This window comes from Anopheles darlingi, chromosome 3 (genome assembly GCF_943734745.1).
Source record: "Anopheles darlingi chromosome 3, idAnoDarlMG_H_01, whole genome shotgun sequence".
Lineage (NCBI taxonomy): Eukaryota > Metazoa > Arthropoda > Insecta > Diptera > Culicidae > Anopheles > Anopheles darlingi.
The window spans coordinates 52,439,542-52,459,541 of NC_064875.1; the positions used below are offsets into that span (position 1 = coordinate 52,439,542).

General features: G+C 48.9%; 1 protein-coding gene across 1 annotated transcript in view; it reads right to left on the reverse strand.

The window, feature by feature from the left end:
• The window catches only part of LOC125957316 (tyrosine-protein kinase Dnt), a 47,884-nt gene that overhangs the window by 17,581 nt on the left and 10,303 nt on the right, over positions 1-20,000 (reverse strand). Inside the window, exons 2-6 of the mRNA XM_049689941.1 lie at positions 19,507-19,634; positions 8,719-8,956; positions 7,101-7,272; positions 6,061-6,209; positions 5,630-5,796 (exon numbers count right to left, since the gene is read on the reverse strand). Coding sequence (XP_049545898.1) covers positions 5,630-5,796; positions 6,061-6,209; positions 7,101-7,272; positions 8,719-8,956; positions 19,507-19,634 — 854 coding nt within the window. The remainder of the gene's footprint in view (positions 1-5,629; positions 5,797-6,060; positions 6,210-7,100; positions 7,273-8,718; positions 8,957-19,506; positions 19,635-20,000) is intronic.

The window sequence follows — 20,000 nt, forward strand, 5'->3', positions numbered from 1 at the left end:
CTAAAACCCAGTAGCAGCATCACAGGAGATAGCTTTGTTCTGACGAAGCTGTCCATGTTCTCATTTTGTATGCTCTCGTCCCTGTGCTGGGGGCAATCGTGCGAGAATAGCACCTATACATCGAGGTCCACGGAAAGCGACAAGCATTACAAATGTTCTGCAGACAGCAGGACATGTTCAACAAGTTGTTGCACTCGATGTATAGCAGCAAGAGCTACGTATATATATAGAGAGGAAAAAAAACGAAAAACCCTTGGACAGCATTACGTACCATAGCGGTCTTGGGTCTGCTGGCAGAGATGACAAAAAAAAAGGAAAAGGCATGGTGCGGCAGAGCGCCGCTCTTCCCGGTCGTGTGAGTGATTAATTGAATCGAACCGGAATCGAACACTGCTCGACACGCCGCCAGAATCAATTATTTAACAAAATGTTGTGTTGGTTATACCTTTTCTTGGCAGCAGAAGTAAGTAAAAAGGATTTTAGATAAGTCAAAGCTCTTCTAGGATTAGAAAAAATACGAAAAAATGTGATTTCATGTTTTTCTCCCGTTTTATGTCGAACACCAGCAACATCCACCATATCATCCACAACCGATTTGCATCCATTGTGAACGGTAGTAATACACTCTCGATTCGCCAGTAAACGACCAGTACGCGACTCCAAGAGCATTCAAGTGGCGCCCAAAAGGCCTATACCATACAATACAATACCTCGGGTCGGGCACGCGTTATGATTTATTCTTTCTCTTTCAACGGCTCGCTACGTACACATACACTACTCACGTCCTTTCACGTCCTTTCCCCTCAAAAAACAGGTCCGGGAACGCCGCAAAAGGGGTTTTGTTTAACGAAGCAAATTTTCCGTTCAGCAGGTTAACAATATGCTGCTGCTGCTGCTACTGCTACTGCTGGGGGTATGTTTCATAATTTCTGCTGACTCGCACTACACACCTTTACCGGCGGCAACGAGGCACCAGGAAACCTGCGCCGTTTCACTTCCTGCGGAAAACCATTTTTCCATTTGCACCTGACACCTGGACGCTTTAACTGGCGAGACTTTAACTCAGAGATTCAGTGGGTGGGTTTAGCGAAAGGGGTTGAGTGCAGAGGAGCAGAAGAATATTTTTGGTTTCTCATAGAAACCGGTCCGGTCGAGCGCTTTGCACCTTCACTGCAGAAAGTAGGGCTGCCGTTCGGCGGGCGTTGAAAGTGTTGCTCATTTCTCGTACTCCTTTCTTCCCGTTTTGGCCACGGCCAGTGCTTTCCTTCGGAATCGGAAAACACACCGGGAACCACCAAGGTGAGGCTTTTGTTCTTCTGGCGGGCGACTACGGCGGGGGGACATTACTGTCGGTTGCTGCTGCTGCCGGGGTTGTTGTCGGTTGGTTCGCTGTCACCCTTTTTGGGATTTGGTGACGGCGAAAAGGTTGTTCTCGGGGTTTTAGTTTCGGTCAACCAGGAAGGGAAGGAGATGATGAAGCGCCCGAGGTCCTTGTGACGATTTTCAGAATAGGAATAATGAGGCGAGAAACAGGAAGAAATAGAAGAAGGGCAGCCCGGGAGTTTCCTTTTCGTGTTTTTTTTTGTTTTCTTGGAAAACGAGACACCGACGAGCGTTTTCTGCTGCTGCTGATGACGATGATGATGGTGCATGATGGCGAATGGCCAAAGGTTGGTCTCATAAGTAGTGATGCTACGTTTCTCGGCAGTTAGAAGAGGAAGGCAGCATGCACAAAAGGACCGAGTGTTGAGCAGGAAAATTTAAAATTAACGATGAACACATCATTAATACGTGCTCACACACTGACGTCGTAAACAGTTTGTGTAGCTTCTAGCCATCCCGAAACAACATCCCCCCGGTGGACAAGATGGATGGATTATGGTGTGAAAAGTTTAACCCACCCTGAGGGGTAGAAAAGTTTCGTTCACAGGTGACATACAGCCCTTTATTCCCCTCCCGAATGGTACCGATGATAGGTGTCTCCAGGCCGGGAATGTGAGCTTACCGAAGCTATTTTTAATGTTGTCACCAGACGCGGTGGTCGAGAAACGAGAAACTAATTAGAATAAGTTTTCAGCAATCCTTTCGAGCCCCAAACCCCGTTTCTCGGGTGTTTCCCCATGTTTTATGCTTATTGGTCTGACTGCATTCTTTAGCTGCTGTTGCTATTGCTAGACATTTGACATCGTTAAGCTGCAAATCAGTTCTAATGGTAAATGAAATCTTTTGTCACATTTTAATCCTGGACATAATGGATAAAAAAATATACTAGATGCTTGCTATGTTATGTTTCTGTTCAGGTTGGAATGTTTCCCAAAATCACTTAGCCCTAAACTTTTCTAGTAGTTTGTTTTAGTATCTTTAGTATGTTATGTTTTAGCATCTTTTTTTGGTTGACTAATTGAGTTTGAATTGATTTAAAGAGTTATGCTTGACAGAATTCCATGCAGATGTTATTTTTGGTTACATTTTATTCCTTAATTGGATCAACATTAACCACTTGGAACCATACATGAATCTTTATAAGGAATTAGTTTGCTTTAAATTTTACATCATTTTCTTAATTTATTAATAATTATATTATTTTAATGTTAGCATGATTAATGTTGATGTGTTAATGTTAGCAAATATCATTTTTTTAAATAAAATTTTATTAAAACCCCTACAGTTCTTCATAGATAACTTTAGCTAATATTTTATATTTTTGATGATATTATAAATTCTTGTATTAGTGACTATATCTTAAGTGCCAAAGGATCGAGCATTTAACATCCATCAGAAATACTAAATTAAATTCAGGGACGTAAGGATATTGATTAAAGATGAACAACCATTGCACTCCTTTCCTAGTAGATATTCCAGTTTAAAATGAAAGAGAGGAAAAACGACGAAGCACATAAACCTCAGTGCCCTTTAAGTTAAGCTTGTCCCCCTTGAACACCTTCTCACTTGAGCTGGCTTCAAAAAACAAAGCATCACTTTTGTCACCTTTGTGAACTCCTCCGCCCACGCAGCGGCTGATGCATTCTCTCACCACGACAATACCGGGCTAAACCACCAGGAAAACCCACACACACTCACACACAGCAAAACCCACCAAGATCTGGTTACAAATTGTGTCAAGTGTACACTGTTTTGCGGTCCCGTCCGCCAAAGCCACCGACCACTCAAGGGAAGCCAAAAAGAGTTTTGCTTTAGAAGCGCCGTGCCTGGGACACTAGATAGAAGAAGCCACCAGAACCGATATCCTTTCCATCTGCATCACCACCACCGCCACCACCACCACAATGGTGTCACGAGCGTCGAGGGATCATTTTCCCATCCATTTCGCCCCCGTTCCGAGCCAGAGATGCACGATTTCTGGATCCGAGGATCCAAGCGAAAGCGAAACGAAGAGAGCGAGAAAGAGAGAGAAGAAAGGTAAAGTCTGTCTTGGTCGGTGAAAAATGGCCGGTCTCATGTTTCGCTGCGACAAAGAGTCTCATTATTGTTATTAATTTTTAACTAACACCTCTGCTGGCCTTCTTGGGGCGTCCTTTTTCCCGCTTCTTTCCCGAGAGCTGACGCTTCTTCACTCAATTTATGTCACCCGCGGCGACACAGAGCAGGAGAGAGAGAAGCAAAGGGAGTGAGAGAGAGAGAATGAAAAGCGTGATAGCATAATGGCTCCTGCCGTTGCGGCTGACAAGATTTGCCAGCATTTGGCCGCTTTGTGTGGCGCTACGTTAGTGCGCTGCCCCTTCCGTTGTTTATGGACGTAAGTTTTCCATAATTATGACCCTTGGCTAACGCTCTGCACCACCATCCTCCCGGCCTCACTCGGGTGCAGATCAAAGCGAGAACAAATTACGGTGCGACAGTGTCTTAGTAGCACCAAATAACGGGTCGATAATTAAGTGTTCAAAACGCAACCATTTTGGAAAGGAAAAGGCCTACCGTACTGCTGTAGCATAAAGACGCCAAAAAGGCCTCCCAGGTGGTCCCCTGCTGTTGGAATTGGATCTTTTTCACGGGCGGCAACCCCCCGTTTTTCTTTAAACACCTTTTATCAGACGCTTTCCCGTCCGTAACGGTGACTGCTCTGTAGATGGTCGGTATAATCAATCGAAATTCAAATTGAACGTTGGAGATGGGGCCGTTGGACTAATCGCCTCCCGCGTACGCTTCGCTTCCATTCTATTTCCCAACGAAGTCAAGGCGCAAGACGGGACCCCCTTTTCCGTCCGTGAAGCTGTCTGATTTCCATTCAAATTGGTTGATTTTCAATTCAGTGACAAATCTTTCGTAACGCATTAGTTGAAGAAGATGATGCGCGTCACGCTCGGCTCGAGGTGAACCAATTTCGCTTCTTTCTTCTTCGTCTTCTTGGTGACAATTTTGGTGTTAGATTTGGAGGGATGAGGGGGAGGGATTGTGTCGTCTGGATTAGGATCAAAATATTCTGCCTCCCCTCTGACGAAAAAAGGGGCCACAAAACACCGTGGCGAGTGAGGAAAAAATAAGTCCGTGGAGGGGGGATGAATATTATTTTGAAAGTCCTCCTGTACGGCGGAAAATTCTATTGTTGATGGAGGCTTTCGTGGATTTCTTTTGCGCACATCCCCCCCCCCCCCCCCCCGGAGATAAAATTGATAATGAAATAGAAAGCAGAATAGGTGATAATGAAAATTAATAACTAAAGCACCGCGAAGATTTTCCCTTCTTCGTCAAGAACGGTGACGGTTTTGATAGATGATGAGTGCTACACTCTCATCATTGCCAACGTTGAAGACTTCAAGGCGAAGGGCGATCGCTTTAAGTACCCGGGGGGGTTGCTCCAAATGGTTGCGCTTAAAGTGCTGTTTGCCGGCACAAGCTTGACCACTGCTTGTGCTGCAACAACAAGCTCTACTGTTTGCGTTGTGTGCGAATCGACAATCGACAGCGAGAAAAGGAATCCCAATGACCGCAATATTATGCCAGGGAAGCCAACAGTGAACATGAAATCCTATAAATTGTACGTTTTTATGAACTTTTCTCTCGAGCGTCGAGCGTTTTCCTTTGCTGCTGTCTCGGTCTGCGGCAAAAAAGCGGACTGCGTAGCTCATGTGTACACCCCTAATGTACTGTGAACATACACAGTTGAGCAGCTGTAGTGACGGTAGTACCACAGGTTCATGATCATCGAGAGCCATTTATTGACTTTCCTCCGTCCTCGCGTGGCTTCGTGCACTTAATTGTTCTGCCTGTATTGCCACATAAACCGCATAACTACCGCTTGTGTAATCAGCTGTAGTGAGATAGTTGATATTTGCAATAATATGATGATGAACTACAAGCGCCTACATGATAGAAAAAACAATTTCACGAACTCTCGCTGCACGTAAAATGCGAACTAATGTTCTGACCATGGGCCATTGGTTGGTGTCACACTCAGCACACTGCTACACAATTTTGCACACGCCAGCACTTTATGGCTGCACACAATAAACGGTATGAACTATCCGATTGCACTGTATTACAGTGTATGTGTGCGCGCGAGTGGAAAAACGACTCAAAAAGCGATCCTAGGAAAAAAAAATCGAGGAAAATGAAATGCAATGCCTCCCAGCACCAGGAGGATGCTGCCAGGGGGTGCCTGTGTACGTACCTGAGTGAGCTGCGAGGAAGCGTAGTAGGAAACCCGGGAGGGACAGACGGATTCTGGTTTGGCGTACACCGATTCGGTCCCCATCGTTGATCCTCCGTTCTGGTGACCATTCCCTAGCGGCAGAAGGGCCGTCGCGTACGGGGAGGGTGAGGGTGTGCTGCGAAAGCCTGCAAGTGAATACCAAGGAGTGAGAGAGAGTGTGTGTTACAAGGGAGGTAGTGTTTCAGGCAACCGAGTGGCCTCCCCGGTGGTACTAGGAGCACTGGTAACCAAGGAAGGAGAAATATGGTAAGGGTTGGTCTACGGTTATGTTTGTTGTGCTGGAACCGAAGGGTGTGGAAGTGATTTTGATTTTCATGCACTAAGCGTAGAGAAGGTAGAGGTTGGCATTGTTGGAAGGGAAGATAAAATGGCAGGTGAGTTGTACTTACAGGACTTTTTGGATTCACTTATAGGGTATTTGTTGAGGCTGGCGATCGTCGCGTACGAACCACTGTTGGCGCTCGGTGGCCGTCCCAACGGATCAAGCCGGATAAACACGTTCTGATGGCTACCGTAGGCGGCCGTCGTAAAGCTGGTACTGCATTGAATTGAGACATTGCCGGCAGGGGAAACGAGAGCGAAGGAATTACAAAGTTTAATGCTTTCCAGTGTTTCCAGTGTTCAACATTTAGATGAGTATCACGAAGCTTAATATTGATATCGTTCGGTCGTTGAAGGCGGATGGGTCACTCCACGGGCTCCCCCGGAGTGCTCCTTATCTGCAGCAACACGATATTGTCCAAGAAAAACAATGTAACTGGACTGGACACACGGTGGATGCAGGAAGCATGCTTGGCGCAAAGAAAGAAGAAGCTCAGAGCCAGCTGCACGGACCGGGTTTTCGTACGTAAATCCGGTCGAGCATAAATTGCCCCAGCAAAAATCCCCCTCATTCTCTCCTTCGTGGCGGCTACTGCAAAGGGACAGTAGCATGGAGCGTGAAGCAGTAACATCCCCTTCGACCATCGTACACCATTATCCTTGCTGCTCACAAAAATCCGTGTTCCGCTAGCTGTTGACAAGAACCGGTGGGGCCGGGAGAAGAGGAGAATGGGACGAGTGCAGTGCTAGCACATGGCCAACAGGGCGAGATCCGGGGCGAACAAGCCCCCGAGTACCGAACCGAGGTGGCCGTGTCGTCTCGCCACGGATGGATAAAATGAACATGTTCGCACATATGTTGCCCATGTTGCTACAACCTTCATCTTCGGGATGGCAGAAGAGAGGTGGACCGGGAGGTGGCCGACGCGTGGCCGACGATGAACAAGACCGATATTAGCACATTCGGTTAGCGCTGGTGCCGATGCCGCTCTGCCTGGAGTCTGATGTTGGTTTCGTGATTTTATGATTTTAGTACAAAAACCACAAAGTTTCAAAAAACAAAAAAAAGGTATCGAATTATATGTTCCCTGCGCCGTCTTATACTCACTGTAACGAATCCTGACGTATTTGCTTGCGTGCCCGGACGTACATGGCACTAGCGATGAGACCGACCACTAGCACCAACCCGAGCGCACAGGCGGCCGCCCCCAGCAGGGCCGGTGCGCCTTGCTGTGGAGCAATTTCGGCTGCCGGAAGACGGTTTCTCGCCGGATGCATCCCTGCAAAGGTGGAGAGGAAAAGAGCAGACAAAAACAAACAATCGAATCACAAGGTCCTTGGAGGGAAGTTTGGGGGGAGGGCAACCAGCCAAACAGTATAAATTCCTTGAAGAACAAAATGGGCGTCCGGTGTCAAACACTCAAAAACATTAGACAACGGGCTGTCTTCCGGGGAGAGAGGGTGGTGGTGGCACGAGGATGGTTCTTTTGCTTGCCAAACAACATCCCTCTTCGGGTATATGAGCTCCGGAATTTGGTGACGGAGTGTGTGTGTGTGTGTGTGTGTGTGGCGTCGACTTGTGGTTTCTACAGACAGGGAGAGAGGACCCCCGAGGTCCTCCACAGGTTTTTCGCGGAATTGTTTGTGTCGCTGGTTGCTAATTGAAGTTTATTACATTCTCGTTTGCCTCGGTAGAACCAACCAGCCACCACCACCACCAGCGTGGTGTGAGTTGTTTGTTAGTGTCTGTGTGTGTGTGTTTGTGTGTCCTCCAAGCGGAAGATACACGACGACGTATCACATTTTCGGTTCAACATCAAAACATCGCGAGAAGCTGTACAGCAGCACTTCGAGGAAAAGGCGCCTTCCAGTGCAGGCCGTATTCTCATGTTCCTTTGCGGTGAAAACCCCCCTTCGAAAGGGGCTTCTGTATTTCGCAACAAGCCTTCCTTCGATCGATACTTCAAGGGAACACCGAGGCGCCGAGCCCAATGATTGACAGAATATGTTATGCTGCACTGACGTTCAACACTGAACCCGTTGGCGGTGCGTGTTATGTTTACCCGGCAAGGAGGAGGAAGAGGAGGAGAAGGAGGAGGAGGAGAAGGAGGAGGTGGTGGTGGTGGTGAGGTTCGATTCGATCCGAGACCATCAATTTGCATTTTATGCCGCATCGTTTTGAAAAGCGATATCCGTGGGCCGCTGGTGGTGCTTGAGCGGCGTATCATGCAATCAACATTCGATTGGATTCACAGTACACACACACACGCACATGGCGGGCCCCCCCGGTGGACGCCCAAATGGATTGGCGAATGATGGCGCATTCGTCCGGAATACAAATCGAACGATAATAACCCGCTCGGGATCGGATGGATGGAGAGGGTTTTCGGGACTCTAATCTATGGGAAATATGGCTTAAATATCCATTTGTAATCATTTGTTCCGCATCTCGGATGTAACGTCCAGTAGAGGCCCCTTCGGTGGTGCATGGATCGGCAGAAGACGAAAAAAAAAGGATCACTTATGAGGCCAACACGAGCAAATCGTGATGTTCCTGGATCCTGATCCATCACCGGGACCGGTATATCCTGATTCGTTCATCAATTGCTGCTTCAGCTCCGGACTAACGCACAAGGCTGGAGTTGATTGCCACCGGGCCGGCCGCAAAAGGAGTCATCGTCAAGAAAAATCAAGTGAAAGGACAAGCAGGCGCCAATCGAGCTCACCTTTGATGCAGATTCGGTTTCGCTTGATAATCAACTTGGTGTCGTTGTGCTTCGGTGGTCCCTCGACGTGCAGATGAATACCGACCGGTACCTCCTTGGTGACGTTGCCCCAGCAGACGATGTGCACGGTGAAGGAATCGACCGCACGCGGGATGATGCCGCTGGTCGGTATGTCGAGCTCCGGATGCTGCACCGCACCCTCGTTGTCATCGTAGTGGACCGAGATCGTGTAAGGAAGCTGCAAGGACAGAGCAGAGAACCGGGGAAGTGGAATTCGATGATGAGCTGCAAATAGTGCTAAAGAGCTAAATGCTGATGCTTGATGGCAGCGAAAACTGTGCGAATTAATGCCTCGAATGTGTGTGGCAGCGGCAAGCAAGACCCGATCGTTAATTGGTGATAATATCGGGGACCGTTTATCCGCAGCCCGGGGCCCGGATTCAACGAGAGAAAGACAAGAGCATGTCCGGAATCAGCCATAAATTAATATTCAATGCCGGAAACTCGGTTGCTGGTGCGTACGGATGATGATTATGATGATGATGATGATGAGACTAACGACGGCGAGAAAATAATGAACAAAAAAGAAACCCCGTGGATCTGGAGAAAGAATTTGGTGATAAGTCTCGTCTCGTGAACTTCAACATATTATGCTGCTTCGCCATCACTCGCCCGGGGTCGCTCATCACTGCAATGACGCTTCCCGATTCGAAATGATGCTTCTCGGCTCGGTTCGGTTCTCGAACTTGTTGGGAAGTTGTCGAACTATGTAAAATCGATGTTTAATTAAATTTCCTCCTCCACCTCCTCCTAGTCCTCCTTCTTCTCCTTCAACGCTACTTGCACTCTGCGCACCACAGACTTCGATTGGTTGGTTTGAAGTTGATTGAAAGGTTAAATTGTGAACTCGAACTTTGGCCTTCGCGCTCCGCTCCGCTCCGTTCCGTTCCGTTGCGAAACCGTTAGGGAAACGCGGCCGCTTTTGCGGCTAATGAAGCGGAAGCCGTGTGCTCGGTGGTCCATAAAGCGAAGGATAATTAAACATTCCGGCGCATCCCACCAAGACTCCTTTCCCTCCTCCCATTCGCCAGCAACCATCTGAGAGCCTTGTTTTCACAGTTGATCTAAGTTTGCTCAATTCTTGCCCAAAAGCTCGACCAACATGCTCGCCATGTCGTTTTTATCGACGTGCTGGTTGTCGAGGCTTGTGATTGTGCGTTAGCCTCACCGACGTCACCAAGAACGGTACATGTAACGTGAGACTGAATCAAATTACTCTGACATTCAATATGGATTACGGTGGACCCCGGTTCCGGCACTTCAGCGTCGGTGGCTTTGGCTTTGGCTTTGGCGTAACTTCAGTCGACACACTCGCTGTCGAGCGAACTAATTGATTCCTTGACAAAGCGAACTAATTGATTCCTCGTTCTCGCGCTCATGGCAATGGCACATGATAATCGCATTACGGACGGGGGGTGCAATGCGAAGAGCAACAAGCAAATGGGCACCACCATCGCATGGCGCACCGCCATTCCAATGCTACGCTACGCTACCTGCATCCACCATTCAGGGAAGCAATCGAAGTGAGAAATGAAATTTAATTGAGTCCGCATCCCGAATCCTGTATGGGATGTGTCCACTTCCGGTACGGTCTGGACCCCCTCGCCCTAGTGTCGCGTTCTATCATATGATGAACTGTCGCTCGGAAGGACTGCTGAAAGAAAGTTCTGTATCGACTGCGCCGCTAAATGAACTCCATTAGTGTCGACCGAAAGTGAAAACTTTCTTCAAAGCATCATTGTTCGCCCGTCCGGGGAATTGCCAGGCACCGGCCCGATATTTTTTTTTTTTTTTAATTTAATTTATTTAAAGTGTTCGCCGTCAGGCTAGACACAGTATCTTAAAACTAAGGAGGACATAATAAAGAAGCGGGAGCTTATGAATAATAGAGGGAAAGGCACAGGAGGGTGAAAAACAGAATAAGGATGCAAAACAAACTACAACCGAGAGTGCGAAAATCCCGCGACTCCGATCAGACGACGATCGATGAAGAGGAGTGGAGAGCAGTGAAGAGGGCGAAACGAAAAGCAGAGAAAGAGAGATGAAAATCGAACAGGTGATAGACGAGGTTGAAGCTACGGAGACACCGAAGGAGGGGATCCGTAGTACCGTGGAGGGTACGACGACGGGGAACGAGGAAGAGAGAGCGGTGGCGTAAAGTGCGCGATGGACAGTACAGGGGGAGACGGGCCAGGAGGCCCGGCACGTCGAGCCTACCCATCAGGACGCCACCTATGAACAGGTTCTGCGCTATTGTGCGTCTAAGCTCCAGTGACGGCAGTCCAAGCAACTCACAGCGGGCAGAGTAGGATAGTGTGAGGGCAGGAGCACTCCCCCTGCGCCACAGGACCATACGCGTGAAGCTCCGTTGGATATGTTCGATCTTTGAGATCAGCATTACACCAGACGGGTTCCATACAATGCTTGCATATTCCAAGGTTGGTCTCACGAGCGCACAATAGAGACACCTAAGGCAGCTGGGATCGTTGAAGTCGCGCGAGATAGCCCTAATCAGCCCCAAGGTCTTGAAAGCCTTTGCAACAGCTGATTGAATATGTTCCTGGAACGTTAAGCAGCGATCAAGCGTCACCCCAAGGTCCCTGACGGAGGAGACGCGGGACAAAGAAACAGAGTTAAGCAGGTAGTTAAAAGAAATCGTACGAGAACGAGAGAAAGAGATTACAGAACACTTATCAGGACACAGAAGGAGGAAGTTGGCTGAGCACCAGAGGGAAATAGAATCTAGGATTTCTTGCAGAGCACTACAATCGTCGATGCTGTGGATTGGGGAATAGATTTTTAGGTCATCAGCATAAAGCAAATGACCCTCAGGAGGCAGGATGTTGCACATATCATTCACGAACAGCATAAATAGAAGAGGAGAAAGAACACTACCTTGGGGGACGCCTGAAGTGCAGAAGACTTCCTCCGAAAGGGAAGAACCTACCCTTACTCTGCACGAGCGACCAGAGAGGTAGGACTGAAGCCATGCAAGAGTGTTGGGAGATACCCCAAGCTTGTTGAGTTTAGCGACCAAAAGAGCATGTGGGACACGATCGAAGGCCGCCTTGAAGTCGGTGTAGATGGCGTCCGTCTGAATGCCCTGGTCTAACCTTGCAGTGGTGGAGGAGACGAATTCCACGAGGTTGGAGACGGTTGAGCGTTTCGGCATGAAGCCATGCTGGCGAGGGCTGATCCAAGCGCTCACCGCAGCTAACAGCGAGGGGTGGATCACAGATTCAAAAACCTTGCTGCAGTTACTGATCAGCGATATCCCCCTGTAGTTTGCCACGCACGCCTTGTCCCCTTTTTTGTGGATCGGAATTAGGTGAGCTCTACGCCAGGAGGCCGGGAAAGTTTTCGACTCAAGGGACATCTTGAAGAGTGTCGAAAGCGGAGCTGCCAGGACAGAGGCGCAGTTTTTAAGTACCGCGGCCGGGATACCGTCGGGCCCAGGCGAGTAGGACGGTCGAAGGTTATGGAGTGCCTCGCAGACAGATGAAACGTTAACCGGGAGCTCGTTCACGCAGAAAACCCCAGACGGCGTGTAGGCGAGACCAGCATCGAGTGCCGATGGGTCCTGTATTGGAGCGTCAAACAGACCGGCGAAATGTTTTGAGAACAGGGCACAGATGTCCGTTTCATTGTTAGCCTGCTCAGTGTCCAGAAACATAGCGCTTGGCATACTATAGCCCCCTCTGCGGGCGTTTACGAAACTCCAAAAGGAATTCGGATTTGATCTGAAGCGCTCTTGAATTTTGTCTACGAACCTCCGGTAACACGCTCTGTTGTACAGGCGGTAAGCCGCTGACGCCAGCTTAAACATCGTCCTGTTAAAGGCTGACCGATCGTTGTTGTAACGTCGACTAGCACGGTTGCAATCGCGACTGAGGCTTCGCAAAGTGCTGTCCGACCACGGAGGACGGGAAGGGGGATAGTAACGAGGAGAACAGGCGTTAAGAGAAGAAATAGTGATTTCGTTGAACTGAGCCACAGCCTCATCGACTGTCGCACATAAAAACAAAAAAGACCAGTCGATGTGGGAAAGGATTTCGCACAATCTGAGGTAGTTAGTTTTGCGATAGTTGAAAGCGGGAGATGAGGATTGAGCAGAGGAGTTATCAGAGCTAGCGGAAAGGGGAAGCTTAAGAACTAATGATAGAGGAGGGTGATAAGGATCACGATTCACGAGCTGGAACGCAGCCGGATGGATCGATAAGAGTGGCGCGCTCGTCGAGTTCACTAAAACCAAATCCAGCAATCTTCCCATGTAATTCGGCACCCCGTTCATCTGGAGTAGTTGTGATTGCTGTAGCAATCCCATGAACGCCGCGCAGGAATTAGAGTTGGCCTGCGGGATTGGTTGCAGGATAGCCGGCACGGAGGATGAAGAGCCAGTCCAGGGCAGCGAAGCTTGATTGAAATCACCACAAAGGATGAGGAGATCGTTCTGGGCCATTCGTGCCGACACGTCGCTCAGGCACTCTGCTAAGGCCTCGAATGTGTCCTCATCGGCTGAGAGGTAGGGGGGGATATACACTACGCCAACGAATATTCGTGGGCGCGATGGATGGGAGATATGAACCCACACCATCTCCAGCGAACAACGAGTGACGGGAATCCGAGCAGCACGAAGTTTAGTCGAACAAGCGATCAGTACGCCGCCTCCTCTCGATCTGGTGCTATTTAGAACCGAGCGATCGCACCTAAACACGCTAAATTCGGAAAGGTCGAATAGGAGTCCGGACGGTAGTGATGAGTCAAGCCAGGTTTCCGAAAGCATTACGACGTCGCAATTGGCCTCTGAAGAGGCGAGTCGGAGTTCAGAGGTTTTTGTCCGAAGGCCCCGAGCGTTTTGGTAATACATTGTAAAGTCGATCTTTCCAGCAGGAGGTGAATGGCCATTCTGGCGCTATGCCCGAGGGACGTGATGAGCGTCGAGGTGAGTGGCCGAACCCGACAGAGAGGTGACTGAGTTGCGAGCCGTTGGTGTTAACACTTGGTCCCCAGCCACCGTGGGACGCGCGACTAGAGGCCTGTGCATAGGCCGGTTTATAAATTCGCCGAAGCAAATTGACGCAGGCCAAGTGGCTGAAGCCATCGCACGCGCGCGGAGAGTAGCGGGTAAGCCAATTTTAAACGAAACATACGACATTCTGTCCGTATCAGCGCCAGCCTTGGTTAGTCGGTGAACCCGCATATCGTTGGTGCCAAGCCGCAGTTTCAGATACTCGGTAAGCTTTGCTTCTGTGCAGCAAGGCTTAAAGCCCGACAGATAAAGCCAAAACCTTGGCGTGGCAAGGCAGTCAGCTATCATAGCATCTGCGGGAGACGGGCCGGATCCAAATCGTAGTGCTGGCGCAAGTACATGTGGCGAAGTCGTGGTCGTGTTAGTGGCATTCGGCAGAATGTGATCGTGTTGAGAGAGTGTCTCGGTGTGCGTCGCGTTGCAGTCCGGAGTCGGTGTCGTTATATCAATGATGGCTGAATCGGTCAAGGGCTGCGTACAAAGGCTGCGTAGTGCAGTGCGCGTCGGTGACGTCCTAATTAGGCTCACAGGAGACGAAGCGGTAGGTGCACAAGCTTGGCTACGCGACGATAACGGTACATCACAGGTGGCTACCAAGCCGTGTGTGCTAACAGCGTGAGAACTGGAGGCAACAGGCAAGCCAGCACTGATGCAACCGCGCTCCTGATGCACATTGGAGGGGGAGTTGCCGTGCACACGGCCAGCAGAACCGTTGGCCAGAGCAGGCTGCATCCCAACACCATGTTGAGGGGAGGTCAGCGAAACGGCGCCCGAATGCGAAGCCACGGCCGTCGCCAGTTGCGATGATTCAACGTATTCCCTACGCTGGTGGGTATTCCTTACGCTGGGTGCAACGGTAATGGCGGAATCCGTTTCCACAGTATCGCGTGCGACAGTTGGTGCAACTAATGCACCTGCACACGGCGAGAGAGTGCGAGCAAGAACGTGAGCTAGGCGGCGCTCGAACTCCTCAATCAATTTGGCCATCTTCTCGTCGAGGAGGAGGGCCATCTCCCTAGAAGGAGACCAGCCAGGGGCAAAGACCGCCTGGCGGCACGCATCACAAAACCACCGCAAGTTTTCCCTGCTTAACAGTTTTTTGATGCAAGGCTTCCCTAATTTCAGGCAGTCTGGGTGAAACACTGCGTTGCAAGGCTCTCCACGCACCCAACCGCTGCAGGACACTGTGACGCCATCCATTCTTTCGGAGCATACTCCACAAGCAGCCATTGTAGCACTCCCTGAACGCTACGCAAAGGGAGTCTTGGCTTGGCGCGAAAAACGACGATATCACTGATAACAGAACCGAAGTCGCGAGTTTGAATGGCGAATTCAGCGACTTAATGGGAAATCAACCCGAATGTTGTTAACAGCACTGCGAGAATTAACCGAACTATCACTGGAGATCGTAAAAAACAGCGGAGCGGAGATGGAACACGTCCGAATAGTACGAGTGTCAGTTGGAATGTTTTGCAGCATTATTGTGATTATGAATATTTGATTTGATGTCCGCTGCCCCGAATTTGCTCGCTACAAAATGGTCTCTAATCCAATTCGAAAACTTGACGACTGAGGCTAAATAGCACGCAACGCCGGGGCGGCCCGACTTTTACATAGGCCACACACACACACACACAGCCAATCTAGGGCTCGGTTCGAGTCAATATTGATTAATTAAATTGACTTCATTGGGGTGCTCCATTGGCAGTGGGTGCGCCGGAAGTGCGCGGAATGGATAAGAGATAAAACAAAAAAAAATGAACGGAATGGAAATGTTCCACTGTAAAAAGACGACCTTTGCTGCGACATCGGATGGTGCGAATGGTGCGGAGAGAGAGAGAGTGACGGTCGTCACTGGTTTGATTGCATTATAGCAGCATCGGGAGCAGCATCAGGAGCACCACCAGTGCGGATCGCACGGATGGAAATCAGCACCACCAAAAGCAGTGACAAACGACTGCGAGCCCCGCGGAGATCGTAAGGATGCGCAAAGGAAGGTTTTCACCGGAAAACCCCCTCACCCTTTCCCCCTTTCCCGCGAGGGTGAAACTCTACTGTAACTCTATTAGTGCGAGAGGATGGTGGTGAGTGTGGGCTGTTGAGTGGCTGTAAAACGGCGTAGCCTTTCCATTTAACTTTTCGGGCAGGTTCGGCTAATGCTGGGCGGTAGTATTGGTCGTTGGCCCTCGAAAGGGGTGGTGAAGGGGCTACGTTCGCTCTCCTCCTGCCATGCCAAGTTTTGCAAAAGGAGGGAAAGCTGCACATCTGCGCTAATGGTTTCTCGGTGTAACTTGATTATGGAAGCAAGAGAAGGTACTCAGCGCGATGTCGAGGCCGAAACGCCCGCCGAAAAGGGCTAAGTGTGTCACGGTAATGAGGCCAAGTTGAGACCATGTTTGACGAATGTTTTAAAGCATGTACTGCAACATTGTGTGGCGCATCCGTTTGATAATTTGAATATACGGATGGGTGCCTTCGGGTGCACTGGAGTAACCAGTAAGTGGTTTGTTCTCGGTGTAAAAATTATTTTTAATAGTTGAACAACATAAAATCATGTCGTATGGTGAGAACAGTTATTTGATTGATTTGATTTGACTTCTAATGCTGCGAGAGATGCATAATCCCAAGAAATAAGTTCTATAGTTACCTAATTCTCAACAACTGCATTTCATAAAAAACAATTTGCTAAGCGCAATGAATAGTAGGTTGAGTAATTTTTATTGTGATGTTTAATTTCTATTGTTTTTTAAAACATAAGAACCTATTTGAATGTAGACTTTCAATTGAAGCTCACCATGTGGGTTTCTTAAATACATTTGGAAGCCTTATTGTATAAAATTACCAAAAAATATGGTCATTCTCTGTTATCAAAGCATCAGAATCTGAATGGTTAGTAACCAATATTTTTATTGACACTGCAGGTTAGATAAGCAAGTAATTTTAATTTCGCTATTTGCTCACCAACCACACATTAATTTTCAAACTTCCATCTTGGAAAAACTGAGAAAAATAATTCTTGAATTCGGTTTCCCACCTTAAGCAAAACCCACAAATCGCTTTTTTCCAAAAGGATGCAAGGAGCGGCCACATCTGTTCGTGGATTTCAACGGCAAAGTCTCCATCACCCACACGGACTGACCGTCAAATGTGCAGCTCTCTCAGGTTGATTCCCCGTGAGGTAGGATCATTTCTCTACAAAAATCGACGAAAACAAAAGGAGGCACTCCTGCCGAAGTCGCGCTTAGGCGAATTCCTTTCCTCTTGGGGGCTAGTTAAACCTCCAAGGTAATCAATGTTGGACAAACGGAAACCACATACACATGCACATATACGCACACACACACGTATATTTTGAAGCCTTTTATTTGTACCGTTGGACATCGAGCAGGAGGAAAAAAGGTGGGCCACGATCGACCCGGAACACCAAGGGGGTGGAATTGAAATTTATGACGGCCGGTTCGGTTGGCAAACAATCCTGTTTGCGGAGAAATTCCTAAAAAAAAACATGGATGCCTGTTTTTGCGAGAAGGAATAGGCTAGACTAGACAGCAATTAAAGTCGCAAATATTGCACCCAGCAAAAAAAAGGGAAATAGTTTCCCCCCCTGGGTTGACTGGGGCGTGAAAAACTAAGCCAGGCTCACATGACGATACAATCAACCCACGAAGCTGCTGCTCGTGCGGTTACTCGTGCTGCTCGGATGCCGTCATCCCTAGGTACAACCACCCGACCACCCTAGAAAGTAGTTAATGCACTGAAATGACTACATTTCTTCGTCCTCCCTTCTCTCACCACACCGCATTCGCCGATTGGCTGGTTCCTCGTTTAGATATGCGACTGTGGCTTCCACGACCACCGGAAGTTTGCGTGAAATTGTCATTTGAGGTCATTTGCATTTGCCGGAAGCAGCATGCCGACTGTTGGCGGCAGCAGCGAGCGACCGCGACGCGAAAGGCAAAACTTTTGCTCGACGGCAGAGGACAGAGAGGAACAAGACAGAGCTGGGAAAAATGGTTTCCGAAAACCAACCACAAACATACACTCGCTCGCACACACAGCGCAAGAACCGTAGAGCAAGGACGCGGAACGTGGAGAAAGTTTTTCGCCTCCACGCGTCCACCACACCCCCGGGGAAGTTTTTTGGTTTTTATTTTGAGTTTTTTATGCGAAACACCCATCAACATGCAAAATCAGCGGAAAAGCGTGGAAAACCTGGAAAAGACGGGGCTGATAGGCGGTCCGGTCGGCCGGCCGTGTGGTGACGACGCCACGCGGCCGCGTAGATAAAGGTATTCGCGGAACGGCTTAAGTTTTTCGCTTTCTTTCGCTCACAGCTTACGGGAGTCTCGTTTGTCTCCCGTGAGTGTTGTGTTTGTTGTGCCTCCGCTTATCGAGCATTGTTGAGGCTTTGCCGAGATTACTGTTGCCGTTAATACTACGCCGCTAGACGCGCCGCGCGCGGTCAATAACACAAAAAAACCTGGAACAGGATTCGGCATCCCGAAATTACTTTATTATGTTAAGTAAGCTAATGGACACCGCACCGTACCGTACCGTAATGGTTTCGTTGGGCGGAAGTGTATTGTTGACCCAGTTTCCCCAGGATAGTGGAGAGGGTCAATCTACTCTACGATCACAAAACACTAGGCGATAGTGTTCATTAGAAGAGATTCGTGAAAAAGGCGCAAAACAGCCCAACATTCGCGTTCCTCGCTTATCGGATCAAAGAGTTTTCCGTGCGCCAGCTGCGCTGTCAATTAGAAGGACTTGGCCACGTACTCCCTCCCCCTCCCCCCTTGTGGGGAATGCTAAAAAAAAGTCTAGCGAACTCAATCTCATACAAATCACAATTTTGTTTTAACTCGATTTCATTCCGGGCGCTTTCGCCGACGCTCAACGTGCTTGTTGAGCAGAACACCAGAACACACCAGTGAATGCAGTGGAAAAGCGCGCGGAGAAGCGCGGCATCGAAACGCAACATCCGTTCCGTTGTGTTTACATAAAAGTAATAAACTTTTTACTCGTCGCTACTGATCCCTCCAGCAGCAGCAGCAGCAGCAGCAGCGGTGTTCGTGTGCTCCGTCGTCGTGTGGGTTATAAACTGCAGAGCATAAACTGCGATGGTGGTGTTGGTGGTGCTGCACTTGATACTCGGTGCACACCACCGAAAGCCAGGACGGTGAAAGCTCGTTGTAATCCACGAGTGGTGTGTACTGTGGCGCCGTTCCGTGCGAGACAGAATTTTCCAACTGAAAGGTGGGTTCCTTTTTTGGGGAGCGGGAGGGGCAGCTGATGTTACACGAAACCGGCACGCGGAGCTCGGTGCATGTTATGATGGTTAAATGGTTCGGAATTGTTAGACGTTGTTTACACGTCGGAGCCGATAGTATGTTTTAGTATGCTGCTGTCGAGTGCTGTAGCCAACAAGGGGCTATGGCAACCGCCGTGAGGGATTTCGGAGATCAGGATAGTGAGCTCATGAGATTCGCGATTATCCGACACATCATAAACGTGGAACGTGATGGAAGAGCATGATGAAGGTTGTGTCTAGCAAACGTTGCAAACGAACCGAAGAGGAGTTCATGGCGATGTAGATGAAGAAACTGCATAAGTTTGCTGGTCATTTATTATGCTTTTTTATCGACGATCAGCCAAGAACAGTGATGATAGAGAGAGAGACAAACGGGAATAATGCTTACCGGGTAGGCGGTGCGGCTTTGCCACGAAAATCGTAGAAAGTCAATTCCTGGCTTCATCGGCACTATAAAGCTCATGGCGTAGTCATTGACGGCACCGTCGCGAACGTAGAACAGATCGGCCTCGATGCCTGCAAGGAGAGTAAAGAGATGTATCAGAGTTCACTTTAATCCGAATCACGTCCTTGAGATCAACTGTAACATCGACAGGAAAACAGAAAATCAAGCGATAAAAAGTCAAATGGTGAAGGCACTTTTTCCTCGACGTATTTACGGCGAAATCGATTCAAACTCAAGAACTCCAAAAAAGCCACAGTCACTGGAGCGAGAAGCTGTGGTTTGAAGCCATTACTCAGCGCTCCCGCCTTTCGGATCTAATTAAAATGTAATATTCGCACTGCACTGGCGCACACAGCGACACCCGGAATCCACGAAGTCAAGAACATGCTCGCGCTGCCAGGAGCATCGCTCAAAATAAGAAAGTGATGTTGTAATGC